General features: G+C 37.7%; 1 protein-coding gene across 4 annotated transcripts in view; it reads right to left on the reverse strand.

Annotated features, from left to right (window-relative positions):
* Window positions 1-22,531, reverse strand: part of LOC101486382 (ADP-ribosylation factor-like protein 15) — a 102,302-nt gene that overhangs the window by 31,340 nt on the left and 48,431 nt on the right. For all 4 annotated transcript variants that reach the window (XM_004546979.3, XM_076891015.1, XM_076891014.1 and 1 more), the window contains one exon: window positions 14,528-14,736. In XM_004546979.3, the coding sequence (XP_004547036.1) occupies window positions 14,528-14,736 (209 nt within the window). The remainder of the gene's footprint in view (window positions 1-14,527; window positions 14,737-22,531) is intronic.

Here is a 22,531-nt window from a genome sequence, read left to right on the forward strand (position 1 = left end):
TGCTATATAAAAACCACAAGCAAGAACTGTGGGATGGTTACAATTGGTGTGCTGATTTAAAAAAAAAAAAAAAAAGAAGGAAGAAGAAGGAGGAGGGGAAAAAAGCCCCAGACGATGGGCAGAGAGATAAGGAGAAGGGGAGGTCTGGGGCACTGACGTTCTGCCACAGAACCAGTCTCATTTGCAGCTTTGTGTTTCCTTAGTCCTCTCGCTTTTCCTCAGCCCAGTCAGTGTAAACTCAGTGCTTGGCTACACTGAATATCTTAGGTAACACTGCTTGAGATCAGTATCTCCTTTCAAAACAAGAAGCCAGGAAGTGTTTCGTCTGTCTTTATCACAATTCACCCAGGACTGTGGTTTTCCTCTTCACATCAATTCCACTCTTTATGGTTTCCTTCTTTGTGTGAGTTAGGTTTAAACCTTTCCAGCTGAGGACAGTAAAGGAGAGTGAGACCACAGCGTCTGCGTGTGTGGGTATCTACTTGCGGTTTATTCAGAGTGCAGCTGCATTCCAGTGGCTGAGCAGTGAATTGACCACATAACACCATGGTGCGTGCGTGTGTTTGTGTGGGAAACACAATGAGGAAGGAGATTACAGTGAAAAGGACTGTTGATGTAAAACTGTTTGATTTCCACCGGTGCACGCTTGCATGCATAAATGAGTACATCCGCACAGCTGCCCAAGGATGGGCGTGTTACAACACACCTTGTCTGACAACACAGACGCATCTGGAGGTCTTGAAGAAGAGACAACTTAAAAGAAGGACTTAATTATCTGGCCTGAATACCAAAGACACTCTAATGAAAACATTCCCATCTCTTCTTCTCCTGCTCTTCCTGTCATGTTGCTCGTTCTCCATAAAAGTAGATGTTTGCTATCCACATTAAAGCCTCTAAGTAAAGAGCGGCCCAAAACACCTTATCATCAGCTGCTAATTGCACTGGGAAGGAGGCTTTACGAAGAAAGGAAAAACAGTGACCTCAATAAACTGTATTGCAAAACTGTGATTTATGTCAGCGAAACAATAATCAAAGAGAGGAAGCTGAAACTTCAACCTTTTCTCATTATGTCATTATGTCCAAAACTGGTTTCAAAACAACTTTGTGGGATTTATGCACTGTAATCAAATCAAATGGACCACCTGAAATAGTTGCTTCACACCTTGGGTGTTTTTGCAAAAATTATTTGGCCTGAGACACTGTTAATTCATGTCTTCCCTTCTAGTTCAGAGGGCTTTACATGAACTAATAAATATATCAGTTCACAAGAAGTCATCTAACTTTTCTACAAAGGGCTGATGATGATGTTAAGCTAAGCAAACTGTGTTGGAAATAGACAAACCCTGCTCTTAACGGCTGTTTTAGTAAAACGCACTGTACTACAGCAACAGTCGCGTGCTATCCCCCAATAACTAACATTAGCTTAATATAAAGGCAAAAGGTTTAGATTAATGGCATTCAGTGTATCCATATTTGAATATTTAGTTACAAAGATACAAAGGCATATCCCATTTCTCCCATTACCGTTTTACTAGTAAAATTGGTTTACTTTGCATTAAAGCTTATTTAAGCTGACAAAGATGCTGAAACAGCACCACTGTACTGTTGTTTACTGCATGGCAAATAAAAAGGCAAAATGTCTTTTTATTTTCAGTGCCTAGAACAAACTGAGGCCAAATTGTTTTTTAAAAAATAAAGCACCATATCCACTACTTTCACAGAATTAGTGCATTCTAGTGTGGTTATAAGCCAGATATAACTGTCTAAATACATCTGTCTTTTTAAGAAGCACACAATATCTGATCATTATTCCTCCCACAGTGTCTGTAAACATATTCATGAGTTCATCTATTCTCTTAAAGTAAATGTACCAAACGCACTTGTGATTTTCTGCATCTGTGATTTAAAAAAGCTTAACAATAAATCAATCAATGAATTTTTCACAAACCGTTACAAGTTATTGTGTAAAAATAGTAACATGTATGCACGTCAGCGCCTGAATGTGTTGTTTTTCATCCTGATCAGTCAGTCAAAAGCAGTTTAAACTGTGGTCTGTTAATGTTGTGTCATCGTGCTTTATGACTTCATTAAATCCAATAAAAAGAATGAGCAATCCCACAGCTATCATCTAGGAATACTCCTGCCTCATTTTCCTCCTGTTTCTACATGTTTTATCAATAGTCACACCTGATTTATTTGCAGACTAAAGAGATAAATTATTAATAATAAAACTGATAACCATGATTTCTTTGTGACATCCGTGAGCCATCAGAGAGCATAAATATAACTTGGCCAACAAAAACTTCTGTATATTTAAATTGAATTTGCATACATTTTACATGGCTTTTATCTGGATATTAAATACATGAAATTAGTGTAAAAGCATTAACCAACTTTGAAAAAAACCTCTCTTTCTCTTAAATCAAAGAATTGTTGACAAATCGGATAAAAGACAGTCAGAAAACTATAATAATGCATATGGCTATACAACCCCCCCCTGCATTTAGAGCCTTTAGATCATTTTTAGAATTATAATGGATAATTATTACTAAATTGTTTTATAAAACAATATCTCTTATACCCAAGCAAATACCTGACAATAGGGAAAATAAGAACCATCGTGGACGTTTTTAACCAAGATACCACATATATATGAAGGAGTGCAGCTCTGAAGACCGAGATAACATTGTTCTATTACTGTCAATGAAAGTGGTGGCTTGAAAACTTGGGGCATAAAAAAAACTAAAAGTAATTTTGGGGCACATAATTATAATTAAAAGTGTGACCTTTATAAAAATCTGGATATGACTGACTATGCTGGTAAAACCTTACCAGCGTTTTCCACTCAAGGGAAAACGCACCACCCCCTATTCTCCCTATAGCATCTCCACTCTCTTGATAGTTCCCAGTCAAGATCCACCCCTGAAACCCTTCCTCAAAAAAATCCTTCAGGAGGTCAACAGAGAGATTAAGACCCTTCGAATGGGGTCATGGAGATCAATGATCAAACAGAGAGCCAGGGACAGGCCCCATACCCCCCACTCCACCCACTTTATTTCAGAAAGCCTGATAATAAAGACAAAAAGGCTGGCTAACAATTACTTCCCTACACCATGACCCAGCCACCCTCTTAATCTCAGGAGGTGGCCTCACCTATAGTTGTCACTGAACTTTCCACCAATCAGTGATTAGAACATTTCTATTTTGTGTGAGTCTCAAATATGAGCTAAAAAATTCAAATGAGGGCCAAAAAAAAAAAAAAAAAAAAAAAAAAAAAAAAAGATTTGTCTCAAACAGTTTGAATTGCTAACATTTTAAATAAACTAATGCAATACAGCAAAATGCAATTCTGGGCTTTTTAAAAGTGAACTTTCCACAAACCTCTTTACATGGGAAGAAAAAAAATGTTAGTTGTGGAGTTTCTATCATTGTGTGAGCCACATTCCTGGGGACCACAGGAGAACAGAAACTGGCTGCGAAGAACCCCACTCAGCTGTGGGGTTGCTGAAGATGTTCCCTGCAGAAAACTTGCCTCCCACTCAGTTACAGCTTTTCACATGCTGGAGTAAGTTCAACATTTTTCTAGCATACTTGGATTGTAAAAGAAAGGACGCCACACAGTTTTGTAAGGACTTGCAAATACATTTTTGGTATAACCACGTATGAATAGACAAGAAATTAAAAGTAAAGTAAGTGAGCATCAAATAAGAGAGGGGCCAGAGGTCTTAAACTTCCTGTCCCTAGTGCTTTTGCAGTGACACTGTCAAGATTTAGACGCTCTAGATCTCAGAAAAGAGGACAGAAATTAGCCTTAGTTTCTAAAATTTTAAGAAGCTTCACATCATAAAGTCAGATTTACACTGTGAGCGATGAACTGGTAGAGATTCAATTTGATTTTCAGTTTTAAGTTCTTTAATAGCTGGAATCCCTCAACAGACTTGAAAATAAATAAATAAAGGTGAAAATCTGTGCAATGCATATGCAAAGTCTCACTTGACCACTCATCAGATGGCATTTCACGATGTGTAATTTTTATTTATTTATTTATAAATGAGCGTGTCTCTCATTTATACATATGCAGTATGTGTTACAACGTAGTATATGAATGCAAAAAACAAAAACAAGTCCAAAATGCCAAATGTAAAAGTGGGATTTCCCCTTTTTCCCCCATTAGCTTAAGCTAAAACAGTAACCACTCTAAAATTTTGTGACTCAGATAAAGAATTCACAGAGTCACAAACCAAGATATTTTAAAAAAAGTGAACTTTTTTGGATACATTTAAGTATGGACAAGGAAAATTTGTGGGGGAGCATACTGGTTAACAGTAGATGCAAAAAAAAAAAAAAAAAAGTTCATTCAGTTAAACGTACTCCTGCTAGGATCAGCTGAAGGCAGAAACCACAGCCCATATAATGCATTGTCTGCGTCTGTGTGCCCACTGGTGTCTCTGTGTATGTTTGCATCTGCCAGCCTGTTTTAGTCAAAACATGGCCAATTGATGATCAATGATTGTTTGCATGTTTGGTGAGGAATCTGTCAATATCTGTGTCCTCTTTCGTGTCTTAATCCTCTAGATCAGGGGTCGGCAACTTGCAGCTCCGGAGCCGCATGCGGCTCTTTAGTCCTTTTAGTGCGGCTCCGCGTGGTTTGGGAAAATAAATTAGAAGTATTTAGCTGAAGTGTATTTTATTTATGTTAGTTATTTTTTTTAACTCGTAGTTCTAAATTGGAAGATTATTGTGATATTGAAATATAAAAATAAAATTATATTTTATTATTTTTTCATCGCTCAAAATAAGCGTCACACTTGCGGAAGCCGGTATACCCGCCGAAAGATGAAAGTACAGCCCCGATTTGCAGACGCTGTGCGCAGAGATTCAGGAGCAGAAGTCCCATTGTAAACATATCAAGGCAGACCCGACCATATTTCCATGAACACGCTTTTCAGCATCTCTTTATTGACCACTTTTCACACACGGTTGCTGTACGCATCCAGCCAGCTGCAGCTTTTCAGCTCACAGCCCGACACATACCTACAACAGCATAGATAGCACAGACGTTAAGGCGGCGAGGCATGATTGCGGGTGCCGCTCAGGTGCGTCCGCCTCCCCTGCAACGGTGCTGCAGACCGCACCTGACCACACACATTAACCTGGTAAAATACATATCTAAGCAGTGTGTTTCATCTTTTAGCAGCATAGTGCATTTTTTCCAATTATTTTTTAAAAGTCAGGTCAAGGCTCCAAAATCCCAAAGGCGATATAAGGGTGGCGGCTCACAACAGTTTTTGTTTGATACATGGATCATTTTAGTTCAGCTGGGTTTCTTTCCTTTTGTTATATTTCTTTAATAGTTCAAAATGTGTTAATTACATAAATAAAATGTAATTTTCTCTGTAGCATTTCATGGATTTCATAAGCAACACACCTTAGTTGTTCACACAAAGCATAAAGGTAAAAAACAATATATACAGTGTTATCTTCGTTTTAGATGTCAAAAAGTATTTGCGGCTCCCAGTGTTTTCTTTTGTGTGGAAACCGGGTCCAAATGGCTCTTTGGGTCTTAAAGGTTGCTGACGCCTGTTCTAGAAGGAAAGGCAGACTGAGAAATCATTTTTAAGAAACAATTTAATAATTAACAGACCAACAAAAATTGTTTTTCCTCTTTAAAATGCCCTCCACTTGTCCAGTTATGATGCTTGTCAGTGCAGTGCAACTCTGCAAAGGCAACATGAGATTTCACATGGTACACTGAAAACAGATGTGCTGCAATTCATACCAGACTACAAAATGCTCAAAATGAAGAAAAGCATAATGGACTCCTCAGGTCTGGATTCACTTGAGCTTGAGTGTGTGAGTATAAGTGAGGGAGTGAGTAAATGAGGGAATGAGAGTGTGAAAAAGAGAAAGAACAAGAATGGGGAAGAAAATAAAAGACAGTACAGTGTGTGCGTACGTGTGCATATGCGGGCATGTGCATGGGGTGGGGTGGGCTTTTCAATCATCCAGGGAAGCTGACCCCAATGTTTCAACGCCTCTGTCTTCAATCCTGCAGGGGAGCCTTTGTAATGGCTCCCAAAGTCAGATATTGCAGCCTGTTCCTTCTTCCTCTGTTTACCGTATTTTTTGTGTTAGTTCCCACACCAGGCATCATGACTCAGTCCAGACCTCCACTGGTTTTCCCACTCTTCATATGCTGTATCATCAGTTTTATTTCTACTTCTGTCTTTTCCTCAGACTACAACTAAAAAACACCAACATCCACGACACTGATAGCATTTTCTAAAACAACAGCACCTCATGGATGCATTCCATTAAGGCCTGCCATCCAAACAGACCTGCTTTGTTGAGGTGTTATATCAACAGGGTGACCTCCCCTCAACACCTCCCTAGCTTCCTTGGGCCCCCCAATGGCAGGAGATTGATGTCAACAAGGAATTTTATCCCATGTTTCCTTCTACCTCCTCCAGACCCAACCTGCTCCCAAAAACACTTGCTCCAGCACAGAGGGCTTCAGTCAGGCCTTAACAGGCTGGCTAAGCTATATTACCCCATTGCCACCTACTCTCACCCCTTGCTCTTACAGTGTCAGAAACACCCTAAGTCACTGATGTGACACCATAAACAAAGAGTGCCCCAGAAAACAGCACTAACAAATGCAAGCATGTGTGTGTTAAGGAAATGATCCTTGTTCTGTCAACAGTGTGGTTGCTGTGAGAAAAAGGTCAACAAGGAGACGTAATTTGTGTATAGTGTCATCGCCAGAAAAGCTGCCAATAGAATTCAGACCAACTAAATTTGGGACTGTTTCATGGGTGGTGCTTGTCAAACATTCACAAGAAGCAAGAACCTGCAATGCAGCTGCTGTCTTTGAAGGTTTGTAGAGTTCAAATGAAAACCTGCTGGAGGAGTAAGGGGTCTGCAACAGCACATTTACAAGTTCCAGTAAAAATTTGCAGCATTACTTAATTATATTCATCTGTGGCTATAATCTAATATTGCAATCTAGATCACAGCCCTGCAATGACAGAATCATGATACTGCTTTTTCAGCAGGCTTCCAGAAAAGCTGTAAAATTATGAAATATTCACTCAGAGGCCAATTTGATTAGATGTTAATGACTGCCAATTAAACAGGTGTACCTAACAAACACTGACATGGCAGCAGCTCAATGTCTTTAAGCAGGAAGATGACTTTGTAACTTTGAACCAGGCCATCAGAATGCAGAAGAAAAGTGATATAAGTGACTTTTAATATGGTGTGGTTGTTGGTGTCAGACAGACTGGTCTGAGTATTTCAGAAACTGCTGATCTACTGGGATTTTGACGCAACTGCTAGCATTTACGGAGAAAAAATAATCAGTGAGCAGAAGTTCTTTAGGAGAAAATGCCTTGCTGATGTCAGATGTCAGAAGGAAATGCTCAGATAGCTTCGAGCTGATAGGGAGAGAAGAAAAATTCCTTGTTGCAACCAAGCTATGTAGAAGAGCATCTCTGAATACACAACAGTTCAAACCTTGAAGCAGATACCTTACCATGTCCATCCCTTTATGACCACAGTCTACTCATCTTTATCACTGCTGTCTCTATATACCACGTCATAACGCTTTGATCATCTAAAACTAATGTCCTGAACATTACTTTGAATTCACTCTGTTCACATGACCTCCACAGTCACCAGTAGTGCTCCTTTTGGCTGTGGTGAAATGAAACGGGATCTGCATCATGATTATGCAGCTGACAACTGTGTAAAGCCATCATCGCAATATGGATGAAAAATCTCTGAGGAATGTTTCCATGATCTTGTCAAAAATTGGTGCCATGAAGACTTAAGGCATTTCTGAAGGCAGACAGAGGTCCAGCAAGCACTTTACTATGGTGTATAGGGCTGCCACGATTAGTCGACTAGTCACGATTACGTCGACTATTAAAATCGTCGACGACTAATTTAATAGTCGACGCGTCGTTTGAAGCTTTGTAAGATCCCAAAAGAGGCAGGAATAAGTAGTAGGATTTAAGAGTGTAATAACGGACTGAAACAGAAGATGGCAGCACTGCATGTACAAGGATGCCAGCTGCCGTTAAACCCCGAAGAAGAAGAAGCTGTGTCCCAGAATTCATAGCGCAGCCCAGCTCAGTTTCGAACAATGGCGGCAGCTAGTTAGTTTTAATATTACTCTTATTATTCTTTCTGGGTCACAAAATAAATGTTTAACATATTTTCAGGCGAGAATGTAGCTATGGAAACCTCAAATATCTGCTCAGTTTATCAAGACTATTTTACTGATGCAAATGGTGAAAATCACAACATGAGTAATATTGTCGATGGGTTCAATAAATTCTTCATAAATGTTGGCCCTGAACTAGCAGCAGACATCCCGTGTCATAAAAATGAAAATATCAGTAATATAAAATCAAATCCCTTTTCACTGTTCCTCTCAGCTACAAATGAGCAAGAAGTAATAAATATCACATTGAAATGTAAAAGTCTTCAATGGATTATCATGACATAAATATGTCTGTAGTTAAACAGGTTATTCTGAATATTGCTAGTCCCTTAACATATATCTGTAATTTATCATTTCAGTCTGGTGGTTTTGCAAAAAAAAAGAAAATTGCGAAAGTAATACCACTATATAAAAGTAATGACAAACACAGTTTTACCAATTATAGGCCTATTTCTCTACTGCCTCAATTCTCAAAAATTCTAGAAAAACTTTTTAATTCAAGATTAGAAAAATTCCTTGAAAAACATCAAATAATAAATGTTGGTCAGTATGGTTTCAGAACGCAAAGAACCACTTCAATGGCGATAATTGAGGCAGTAGAAGAAATTACTGATACACTGGATAAAAATAAATATGCAGTTGGTATTTTTGTTGATCTCAAAAAGGCCTTCGACACAATCAATCACTCAATATTATTGGATAAATTGGAAAGATATGGTATTCGAGGGAAAGCTGGTAACTGGTTAAAAAGTTACCTAACGGGTCGGGAACAATATGTTAGCATAGGGCATTACCACTCAGAGAAACTTGGTATTACATGTGGTGTTCCCCAAGGGTCAGTGTTGGGACCAAAACTTTTCAATGTATACATAAATGATATTTTTGATGTTTCTCAAGTACTTAAACTCATACTGTTCGCAGATGACACCAACATATTTTTCAGTAGCGATGATTATACTGATCTTGTAATGACCGTAAAAATGGATGGACATAAATAAATTATCATTAAATATAAATAAAACTAAAGCAATGTTTTTTGGTAATTTAAAATATAATGTAGAATTACCAATTATCATTGAAGGTGTACCAATTGATAATGTGAGTGAAAACAAATTTTTGGGAGTCGTAATTGATAACAAAATTTCATGGAAACCCCACGTCAGACACATAAAAACCAAAATTTCCAGAAGCCTCGCAGTTTTGAACAAAGTGAAACCATACCTTGATAAAGATGCACTTCGTACTCTGTACTGTACTCTGGTTCTTCCATATCTTACATATTGTGTGGAAGTGTGGGGAAACACATATAAAAATACAACTAATCCATTAGTCACAGTACAGAAACGAGCACTGCGTATTATTCACAAGGCTGGTTATCTAGATCATACTCACAAACTCTTTCTTCAGGCAAAGTTACTTAAATTCCAGGATCTGGTTAATTACAATACATCCATAATTTTGTATAAAGCTTTTACTAAACTTTTACCGGCAAATTTACAAACTAGATTTGAAATTCGAGAAAAGGTTTATAATGTGAGAGGCTTTGGAGAATTCAAATTACCCAGAACTCGAACAACCCGTAAAGGCTTTTGTGTGTCTGTATGTGGTGTGAAAATCTGGAACAGTCTGAGTTTACAATTGAAACAATGCAAAAATATTCATAGATTTAAATTTCTCTACAAACAGTTGGTCTGGTCACAGTATACTCAATGATGGTTTTAGTGTGCTCTGTAATGTCTGTTCTCTTACCATTGCTGGTATGGATTCCAAAAAAAAAAAAAAAAAAAAAAAAAAAAAAAAAAAAAAAAAAAAAAAAAAAGTGTGCGTATGTATGTACATATATGTACATGTGTGTGTAGATATATATGTATGTATATGTATTTGTTACTTGTAGTTATTACTGCCTGTTACCTGTGGTAATGCAATTTATAATTTATATATTCTGTATTCAGTTATGAAGGCTCTAATTGTTGTTTGCGAGCTGCCGTTTAGATGCTTGTATGTGCCCGGGGCTGTTGATGGGTCTGTATGCAATGATGGGCGTAGCTGCGGGAAGTTTGTTTTTTTTTGTTGATGAGTGAGTATAGGGGTGGGATTTAATAAGTTTTCTTCGTCCCACTCCTTTTTCAGGCAATTTTTGTTTTTTGTTTTGTGCATTTTATGTTCAATATAGGTATTTGTTGTGCCTGAAAATGAACAAATAAATGAAAATGAAATGAATGAAGACACCACATACTTTCAAAAGCGCTCCGACGTTTTCGGAGACGTCTGTTACCCACTAGCTCGATAGCGAGCCGGGGGCAAGGCTCACTAGAGCCGTGAGAACACCGGACTCCCGGCAAATCGTTTTCAAACCCACCGCCGTCTTTCGCTACTCAGGTTAAACATGATATATGAGTCACTTAGATAACTTAAAAAATTTATTGTTTGGCTTTTTTTTTTGTATTTTATTTGTTCCTGAGTGAATCGGTTTGGCTGAGATTAAAGTTAAAGTTTTCACACAGCTGAATAAACCTCAAGCAGACAGCTGATTATCAGAAGTGTGAGATGCTCCAGAATTTACTCCGGTTTCCTGTTATAGTTTAGATAGCAAGGAGTTTATTAAACTTCACCGAAACAATCTGCAAACTTCATTAAAATTGAATAAACTATCATTTTGTCTTTATTTTTAGTTAGCACATACCTTAAACACTTAAAGCTGTAAGCTAATGATAGTTATATAAGAGCAGATGCTGCTGGTGCAATAAGCTGTACGTTTTACGTTCAATGGATTTGATTAGTCGACTAATCGCAAAAATAATCGGTGACTAGTCGACTATCAAAATAATCGTTTGTGGCAGCCCTAATGGTGTACTTCATAAAGTGGCTGGTGTGTGTTTTTTTAATCATCCTAATTATACACATTAATATCTAGACACACTACCCCTTTAAACTGAATATGCGTGGCGTCATGGGCGCCAAAGGCTCACTGACTGGCACGGGGCACAACAGCTGGCCCATGTGACTTCATTGGACATAAGAGGTGAGACAGCCCAATTTTCGGAAAATCTCAGTGTTGGCTATGACAGGAAGTTGTCAGAACACACATGCATCATCTTGCTGTGTACATCTGGGCTGTCCACTGCCTGAGGCACCTGTGACAGACACATACGCATCAGAACTGGACCATGGTTCATCCTTCAGATTCAATACTTATTTTCCTCTTGCATAAAAATGCTGAATAAATAAACACACATAATTTATCTTATGTCTCCAACTAGAACCAATATCATGGGAACCTTGGCAGAAATGGAAACAAACTCCAGGAAGAGACCCCTGTGGACGCTGAACAAATGTTTAGTTAACGTATAGAGAAGTTTTCCTCTCAGCCGTTCTGTTTCCACTTCTCTTTTCCATTACAGTATCAAAGATATTTAGCTCTATATATAACACAGAGACAAAGAAACAAAGGGTTCTTTAACAGTTGGTCTAAAATTTTGTTTTGTCTTATGCAAAGATTATTTATGAGTCACTGAACATTAAGCTCCTTCAGTGACAAGGCATGAGTCAGATATGTGCACACAGGGACGGTAACACTCATAATGACCATAGAAATACAAACACACAAACAGATTACAACGAATACAAATATGGACATGAAATAGCATTTCTTTGGTATCTAAACTGGATTAACCACTGTGAAAAATTCTGTCAAAGTATATTAATAAACCATAAGAATAATTCAATTAAATAATACATGTTATCACTCACAGCAGATTCCAGTGCTTTATGTTAATCACCAATTTGTCATACGTGCTAGACACGATGTATATATACACAAGAGCATAGAAGGTAAAGTAAATAGAAATTAAAATAAAATTGCAGCTGGAGTTTCTTATGATCTGTAATCAATTCAAGTGCATGCATAACTAAGTCAGAAATACTATGACAAACACACATAGAACAGCAACATGGAAAACGTTCAAATTCCCAGTGACGTTCAGCTGATAGTAGACATAGTATCAAAACAACTGCATCAATCCTGAACAACTAGTTTTATGCAAGTCTTTCATGATGAACTAAACAGGGCCTTCCAACGGGGTGCAAAAAAGGCCTTTAGGCAACTTTTATCCAACCCCTCCATCCCCATAAGTCAGTCTCATGTATCATCAGTGTTTGCACACAGTTCAGCCAAATCAGAAACTGATGACTGACTGATAAGGACACATCACGCCAAGACCGCTCAGAGAATATGGGCAGGCCACAGGCAGATTAATTAATCTGCTATGATTTGAGGGCCAACAAGGGGACCAGTGTTGTCGAGCTCAAAGCGAGCAGTTGCCATTTAAATGATCAATAAGATGAGTGGGTTTCCGTGACTATTGTGGCTCATGCTCAAGTGCATCCAATCCATACTAATTAGTTACATTAAGTTAAAACTGATTCTGGTGGTGTTGGGCTCCAGAGTGCAAAAAAAATAAAAAATCTGTACAGAGTCTAAAGCTTTTCATTGGTTGCCTGACATGTGTGCATAGCTTTTTTCTGCGTTCCATTGCAGAACACTAAATGTTTGCTCTGTGTGTTGCTGCAGCTGATTCTTTTATTCATTTCTGCTGCTCAGAGTGCGATCAACACCCGCTAGCTGATCTGTAAAATTGCACTCCTGTTTCATGCACTTTGACTCACAAGTGTGGCTAAAATTGAACCGCTGGCGTTTGGTGTTCGATTCCTGCGTCATAATATCGAGTACTGATTGTATTTGTGACGTTTGTTGATATCCCTTTTAAACATTGTACCTAATTAGAGACAGGTCATCATGTTCTAACATTGTCTATGAACAAAGTGTGATTATATTTGGAAGAGTGAAGCCAGTTGCTCCACTAAATACGAATGCAAGTAATATTTAATAAACCTAGTTAGAGGTCCTTGCAGCACAACACAAAAGTTATTATTGTGGCACCAAAGACTATGGTTTGCTTCTCAAATTAACTGCTCGCACACCTAAATGCAATATTTTTCTGAAGCCCAGCAGTAACATCTTTGCTTTAGTTACAATTACTTTATGTCACAACAGAATCAGTCTCACAGCTTATCCCTTTTTCATTTCCCACAGTGGATTTCACATCCCTGAAGTAGCAACATTGGTGGTCCAGGGTAGGAAATGCAGATGGTGCTCTCTCTAACTATTCATCTTTGTCATCATTTAGAAACATCAAATAGGACCCTAAACATGATGTATGTGTGTATATATTTCTGTGTGTGTTTGTGATTTTGAGAGCGAGTGTCCACGATTTTAAAACGTATGTAGTGAGCACTGGATAAGAAATGCTAGATATAACATCCTACTCTAAGAGACTTCTTAGAGTCTCTTAGAACTGAATTTTTTGACCTTTTTGTCCTTTATACCCAAAACACAAGCAGTCATCAACTTTGTCCCAAGGTGAGGGTGTCACACGGGTTGTTCTGATTGATTACATTAAGATCTTTAGAATCAGAATACTTTATTGATACCTGGGGGAAATTATATAATGCTGCTAATTATGTTATGTTGTGCTAAATTTTGTTATATGAGATAGGTGACACAGAATGCCTTGCTATAGGATCATTTCACAGCAACATACTGTATATACCCAACACCTTCATGCTTGGACTTGGGCATGCTTTGAAATTAAATTAACAGATGGATATTTCTGACTGCTGAACTGAGAGTGTGATGTATATATGCATTTATAGAGATGCAAGTTTATCTTATCTCCTTAACTGCTCTCTCCCCACCCAAGTTATTCAGCAACAAAAATGTGAAAGAGACAAAAAAAAAAAAAAATGGAAAAGACACAGGTCTGGTGGAATTTTCTACTACTAAACTAATCTAAAGAGGTCTTTAATAATCTGAGTTTATCCCTTTGCTGGGGACCAGACTGCCTTCGGAAACCCCCCCCCATAAAACCCAAAGTCCATTGACACACAAAAGCCAGAACTCCACTACTATGAAAAACACAGAAATTTCATCCTTAGGTTTCACAATTTTCAATATCTGGCAATATGTTAACATTCCAAAAGTCATTATGTTGTCCACAGTAAACTGTGTGACAGCCCTAATGGGCCTATTGTATACAACAAGTTATTTCAGTGTAAAAAGAAAAGGGTCATCCATGTGTATGTGTATATTTATATGAGTGTGTGCAATGAATTCTGCAAAATGATGTCTTTACTAACCCAGACGTGTAAGGGGCAGTGTTTACATCTGCAAGACAAACTGAACTTTGAGAGAAACATCAAATGGAAACATTAGCAGCAGCACTGACAACAAAACTAACTTACCTGGTTCGGCGTTCTTGCAGCAGGCTTGTCCTGATGATTTGCAAGGATGAGGAAAGGTAGTGTGCAGAGCTGTGGGTGTTGCAGAGCCGAGTGGAGCTCATTACGTGCCGCCTCCAGGTCCTCATCTGATGATGCGCTATCCAGTACGAAGACTACACCCTGTGATCCTTGGTAGTAACGACTCCAATACTTCTTGATGTTGTCAGCTCCTGTGGACGGATGTGATGCTATTAAATTTAGCCACTGTTAGAGCTCTATATTAGAAAGTATGACACTTGTAATTGTTGTGTTTGTAAATTAACTTTAATGAAAAGAAAATATACATAACACTCAAATATATAAATTATGGATTAAGGAATCGGTTTGGTGTAAAACCAAAACAACCAAAGAGATGCTGACAACACGAGTCAGACATGACCGCCACCTTCCTCTGCTTCCATTCTAATTTTCACTCACAGCAAAGGTTGCAGTTGTAAAAACAAATTTGAGAAAAGACATTAATAATTAGTTAATAACAAAATAAACACACACAAAAGCTTTTAATGTAACCTTAGTGTTTCAACCATAGTATCCTATTACAGTATCATGCTCAAATTCATTGACCTCTTTAGAATGACCCATTCCTCCACAGATGTCTCTAAAGGCCTACTGCATGGTTAGGTGCTAGATTTATTACACCTGAGGCAAAGGGATTGAAAACAGACAGAGAGGTGTGGCCCATTACGTTTGTCCATATAGTGCAGAGCATTGTACGGCCCTCAGGTCACATCCGGCTCTTTGACTGTCCCTGAGCGGCCCATGTGAGATCAATAGGAAACTAGGATGCAAACATAGATAAGTATACGTCACCCAGTTTGTCCCATTTCAGCCACCAAACACTTTGATAAAATCCTCATCAGTGAATGGCTTAATAATTTTGCTATGTTTTGGATATCACAATACAGCTTTGTTGCTTTATTTTGGAGGTCAATGCTATTTTTTTTTTTTTAATTTACATATATTCGTGTGCAAGTGACTGCAGCTTCACTGTAAATGCATTGGACCAGATGTTTCACAGCTGCAAGTTATACTAGCTCTGAAAGACATCAGCTCACATTAAAGAAAAATTGATGAAGAACGTAGAGTTTTTCCACAAGACCTGGACTTCTAAATATTTATTTACTGAAGTCTGAGTTAAAGCTGGGTGCTTACTTGGTAGAGGGCGGATTGCTGTTATTAAATATTACAGTTTAAAATGTCATTAGGAGACTAAACACAGAAAAAAACAAAAAAACAAAAACAAAACCCAAAACCAAACAAATTATTGATGCAGAACAGGAACTGACATCTGATCCTTTGCTAGCAAAGTTGCAAAAGCAACAAGGAAAAAGCTTGGTTCATCCCTGGATGGGGCTTGGTCCATCAAGACCAGCTTAGTGATTCGGGACAACAACAGGAAGTGATTTGTTCACCTGGATATTCTGGGGCTCAAAATGGGACAAACTGGCAGGTGTTTCAAGCAATGGCTGTCCAAATCTGACAGTGAAAAATGTTCCAACTTTTAAGATGAACCCAGAACTGAAATTCAGATTTTTGCAATGTATTACACCTCAGGAGGTGTTGTGAAAGTCAGTTCTAAAATGAATGTTGTTGACGTAGTATCAGTGCAACTTCATCAGTGCAAGACAATCACAGACAGTTTGTTCCACTTCTGGAGGATCATGAGACCGAACATAGTGACATAGACTACCACACAGCTGACAGAGGGTTCAGCCTGGGTAAATTGCTAAAAAGAAATGGGATCCGAGGACGCAATTTTGAGAGCTTTGTGAGAAGGTAGGTAAAGCTTCCAGAGCTCTCAGATGCAGAATAGAAGGCAGATCTTCAATTTACTAGACACTCAATGTGAATTCAATACACTTGTTCAAGTCCAAAACAGACTAGATTTCTATAACTGAATAAGAAAAACGAACTAACTACAAACAAAACAGCAACAGCACTTTGCATCAAGTTAAGTCTGAAATTTAGTAGAAACTGCACATACTCATTAAACAGCGATAAAATGCTGGTACTTTTGTCTTTTTCACATTTTCATTGACTAATTCTAAAATCTACAGTGATAGTAGTTTGTAAAATTAAATCAATATTAATAAATTAACACTGAGCAGAACTGAGTTCAGCTTACTGGTGTAACCCTGCACAACAGCCCCAGTTTCCCATTGGGAAAATTAACTTCCCACTCTAGAAATAGTTTAAAGGTCATTTGTCATCTTTGCTTACTTTTAAATGAACATGTTAAATAAATGGTTAATGTCCTTAATTACAGCACCAACTGTTGGACGTCCGCTATGAAAAATAATTCCTAATCACTGCCACAAAGTATCATCATCAACATGCTTGTCAGTTAGAGAATCATCTTCAATAACAAGAAGGACAAGCGAGTCCTGCAACAGATGGCATGGCCACCACTGAGTCCTGTTCTCAACATCACTGAGTCAATCTGAGATTATAAGAAGAGAAGCAGCAATTGAGATCACCTAAATCCACCAAACAACTGTGGCAGGTTCTCCCTGATTCTTGGATCATCTTACCTACATCACTTCTTCAAGGCAAACTTGCACTTTTTCCCAATAGGAACTGGTGAATTTTAAAAACAGGGGGTAGCATACAATTTTTTTCATCTTTAACGCAAACTGTATAAATGGAAAGTCTGAGTATAGGTGTTATATGATTGTATCTATGGGAGTGTCTTTTCAGACATGTAATCATTTATAATGATTTAAATATTCATTTTCAGCTAATAACTTCTGTCTGTTTATTTCCTGGGACTTTTTCTGATGGGCTACTTTAGGGAAAAAGGTTGGTTTACAATCTTCACTGAACAAACCCCTGCCAAAAATAACCTCAAACAGCAGTGTCCACCACACAAACAAGAATCAACCTGTTATGTATTAAGAGCTGCAACACAAAGTCTGGTCAAATCTCTGAACCTCTCTTTTGCAAACCCATCTACACTACTTGAATGTACCTTTGTAATTACAGCAAGTCTAATTGGTGTTATTTATGGCAAATCTCACCATGGGTGGGACGGTGTTGCAGTAGTTACCACTATTGCCTCACAGCAAAGAAAAACCCAAAAAACAAAAACAAAAAACAACCCATGCGTTTTAGGTTAAACTGTGACTCTAAATCGAGCATAGAGGAGAGGCAAATAATGTGCCTAAAGGCACAGAACAAAGCATTGTGTGAATGTATGGTAACATGTGGCTAGGAATCAAAAGACTAGAAAAGCACTGTATGAATGCCATTCCATGTGCATCATTTTTTACTCTGACAACACTTTTCTTAAAGTCAGTAAGGAATAACCAATAACTGTGATATCTTGGCAATATTCTTTCATTTCTTGGTCCTTCAGCATTAGGGGTCTTGTCTTATGAAATAAGAATAATTCATTTTAACTGATTGAATCCAAACTGAGAACAGCTGCTGATCCTCACGAGGAATGTATGAGGAGGAAAGTACACATTTCCAACAAAATTTTGAAACAAAAAGTTTAGTTTTACAAATTCAAAGTGCACATAAGGGTTGTTGTTTTTCCTAAACAAATCTCTTTCTTATATGAAATCTATAAAAAGCTGAAGTTCCACCAACACTTTACTGCACATCACATTATAAAAAGAATAGCTGTTGTCTGGTTTCACACTTTTAAATGTATTCACTCAAATGATTACTGCCCTTTCCACATGTTTTCTATTAACAGGTACTAAATGTCTGTTTTACACGCTCAATAAAGTTGTTGTCTCTATGTACACTATACACACAAGTATGTTCACTTGATTGTAGAAGACGTACTTTCTCTGGTTAAAATTATCCCTCTCCATCTGGTGAGGTTCCTTCCTTTGCAATCTTGTGAATTGTTATTTTGTTATAGTTGCTCATAGTAAGTTAATTGCCAAGAAGTGACGAACTGTGAGGCAGGCAAATGTTTAAAAATCACGAATTGCTCTCAGTGACATTTACCTCCTTTCTCTCATGCTCTCCTTCTCTTCTTTCCTTCCTTCCTCCCCCACTCTTTCTACTCACACCTCTCACTAGAGTGGAAAGCTATCAGACAAAGTGGCACTTGAGAGATTGACTAGGAAGCTTCTCTCAACTTTGCCTGGAAATGGTGGAATGTCTGTCATGTCTCGTCGGATCTTGTTGGCAGCTTCTGCCACCTATTGGTCTGTGAGCAGGATTTGCAAACATGATGTCATGATTCTTGGAGGAAGTTACTCATATGATTAATTTTTTAAAAGTGCACCATCGGTGCGCCAGACCATCTCTTTGCTTGTTTTTCCTCTCTGTTTTTGACAACTTTCATGTATCGCTTTTATTTATATCCACCAAAAAGAACGTAGAATAATAATTTAAAAACACATTTTATAGTTTTAGACTGCAAGCAGACATAACAAGCTGGAAATTGTATCACGAGAAGTTAAAAATAGCATGTCAGTAACAGTCACGGCTCCTAGTGAACTTGTCAAGTCTTGACTCATGAACTGGACTGCTTGTTGCCTCACTTATTCCATGTGTAAAACCTGACAAAAGTAACATTAAAATGCCTGCCTCCAATATGACAGATTCCCTGCCTGAACATGACAAATTACATGGATAAACAATACATCTGAACCGAGTCCTTTTAATCAGCTAGTTGAAAGAATCTCACATAGCGCTGTCAAATCTTATGGTATGCTTTGTTGGGTGCTACAGAAGAAGAATTCACAGCTGAATACTATCACTTTTTCCTTTTTCAATTTTATTTGTGTTCCCTTGAATGCCTCCCATTTACTTCTAATTTAAGTTACAATTTGCATTTCTATGAATGTTCAACATCCTTTCTACTTGCCCTCACACTTATCTTTTGGTTCAGCTCTTATTCATTCAAATGTTCCCTTTCAGGAAGAGCTGATTGCACACTTGCTGATAGCAATAGAATTACATTTGCTAATGATCCAGGCTGTTGTGCCCAAACATCGTGTGTGACCAATGTTCATGCAAATAGATATGCAATGCACAGGGGAAAGTGTAATGTCTGCAATTTTCTGTTGTATAATTTACAAATCATAAATGCTAATCACCTGGCAGACACTCCAAGTTACCAGTGTTCCCTGAACACCTCATATGAAGCCAATTGGTTGTTATGAAAGCATAACAGACAGAAACAAGCACATAACATTTAGGTTTGTAAAAGTGAATAGTCATAAGGATGCATTTAGTGAATGGCGTGCATGTAGTTGGGTGTAATAAATGCAAAACACCTGAAGTGGGCCCGGGGACAAAAACAAATGCTAGCCAAGACATTCATTTCTAAATAATGAAATGGAAACTGACCTTGTATTAGTCACTTGCTTTGACAGACAGGAATTGAGTTGCTGGGGAGACCGCTTCATTTATTTTTAGTCTGCCCAAATTTGGCTGCAATTTCACACATGTTGGGAATTTTCTGGTAGTAGTGGGGAGTGCAGCTAAAATTACAGATGTTCCCTAAACACCTCAAGCATTCAGATTTCAGAATTTCTAAAAAAAAAAAACCCAACAACAAATAAATAAAATAAATTACACTAGCGAAACAGCTTTATTATGAGTCTGACATCAGAGTCACTTCTCAGAAATTAAATGGCTGGATAACACATCTGACTCGTTATATTTTTTTTGTTTGGCGAGTGCACATTTTTGCAGCATGTGAGGCTAAAGCAAAAAGGAAGGAAAGTACTAACACATTCCATGTACTGCATAAAATAATAAAACATATGAAAGTATGCATGGTTTGAGGTCTGGGACCCATGAATCTTAAATTCATGCCCCAAAGACCTTGAATCTGAATCTTACTTATATTGTATGAACACTTGCTGTGTTTTGCATGCATTTGATGATTCATTGCACATGCACAGCCAACTGCAACAGGACACTTATGTGAAACACTTATGAAGTTATCATGCATTACTAATGCAGCCAACTCTCCACACGCATAAAACATTTTCACATTCTTTCTCAAAGTTATTGACAATGAACGTTGATATAGGTCTAGGCTTTTGAATTTATTGAAATGTCAGAACTTTTCCACCTGAAAAGGTCTGCTGCTTAGTTAATTAATTAATCATCTATAAATAAATAACTTTTTTTTTAATCAAACCATTTTCTGTCATATTTCTGCAAATTTTTCTCTAACTTTTCACTAGTGATACTTAATGTTCTGCTTGTGGTGAAAAACAAGGCTATTTTAAGTTGCCAGTTTGGGTTTGAAGATATTCTAAAAAGGGCATTTTGACTAGTTTTAATATTTCAAAGACCATAGAATTAAAGTTAGTTCATCATCAAGAAAGAAAAAGAATCTGTAGATTAGTGGAGGGTAAAAATACACATTTGTTCCTTCCGTAGTAATCTCCATCTTCCTTAAACAATTAACTTTCCTTGCGTTACAAAATATTGTAAAACCCTAGTCTCAATGTGACAGAAAGTAGTGCACTTTTTCAGTTTATTTTGAAGCATTCAGTGGTTACACTTTACGGACACCATCTGAAGGTGAAAACACGGCAAAATTAAGATTCTGTCTGAGTTACGATCCCCGTTAGAGGAGAAAGTGGGAAAAGCAGACATTTGCCATTTGTACAAACATGTAACAGCATGTTCTGATTTTGTGTTTGACTTTTAATTAATGAACAAAACTTGGATGCAAATGCCAGAAAAACGTCAAGCAGTCAATACGCAGCAAAAATTAAAAGCAGCTTGAATTCAGACTCTTTCTGTTGCATTCAATAGCCTGTGTTTATGAATTCTTTCACAAATTCAAACAGCATGCCGTGCTCTATATTTCAACAATACATTTCAACAGTTGAAACCCTGCCACCCTATACTTCCTTTGGTATAAATAAGACTACTGTGAGGGCTTGATCTTTTTGTTTTGGTCTCAGATTTACTGTCAGGTTTAGCAATAACTTATTAAATAGTTTTGCTTCTTGGTTTAAGTTTTCTGGCAGCTTTCACCTTAAACAAAAACTCAGTATTAGGTCTTAAACTTTTGAAAAATAAATCCCGGAAAGCAATCCTCTTTGAAGTTATGCTAGTGCCAGAGACTAAGGAAAATTGCTACAACAGAGTGACGAGCGAGCCTTCTGGGACTGTTGAGCAAAGCTGTTGTAATAAAGTTTTCTTACTTCACTAAGGAATGACCTGGCTGGAACTGGAGTGAGGAGTAAAAAACACTTCCACTGTCAGTACATCTGTCAGCCTACACATTAATCCCTTTCATTTATGCACACAATTAACAGTAATTGTTTATAGAAATGCAGCTTCACAAAATATCCTAAATGACTGTGTTACTGTATGCAATAATTTGGCAGATGTTACTATAAGCAATCATTTGACTGGTGTTATTATATGTAATATTTTGGCAGAACTTTTCCTTTTTGGGTGTGTAACCCTGGTCTTCGATGGCTGAGCCATTTTCATCATGCGCCACTGTAACTGACACAGCTGTTTACGGTTATGGAAAAGTAATGTGAGTGGTTCAAAGTGTAATAATCAATCACCAAGCCACTGATGTTTATATGACACTACCCACCTCTCTTACACAAACAGTTTCCTGCACTAATATGAACAAAAATATTTAGATGATCTTGCTTGTTTCTGATCTACGGGTTCTGAAATACTGAAAATGTTCAATATTTCAGAAATTTCAACATCAAAAGTTGGCATTCCCAGAGCACCCTGAGGATGCGAATGAGTTCTTTCTGATCCACCATTTAACCACAATGAACATGAAGGAAGGTAATATGCTTGAATAAGGCTTCAAATGCAGATCGGTTACACTCCAGACTTCAGAACTCCAAAACCAGAACAGTCTGTGGCTTTCATCATCCGCTTTAAATGCAATGCAAATTACTTCACTGTGGTTGGATTTTTCCCCCCCCCACACAAAGCAAAAGCTTCTTTCAGGGTAAATTTACACACACAGTGGGGATATTTGATAGGAATGAGAACCGC

Source organism: Maylandia zebra, linkage group LG12 (assembly GCF_041146795.1).
Source record: "Maylandia zebra isolate NMK-2024a linkage group LG12, Mzebra_GT3a, whole genome shotgun sequence".
Lineage (NCBI taxonomy): Eukaryota > Metazoa > Chordata > Actinopteri > Cichliformes > Cichlidae > Maylandia > Maylandia zebra.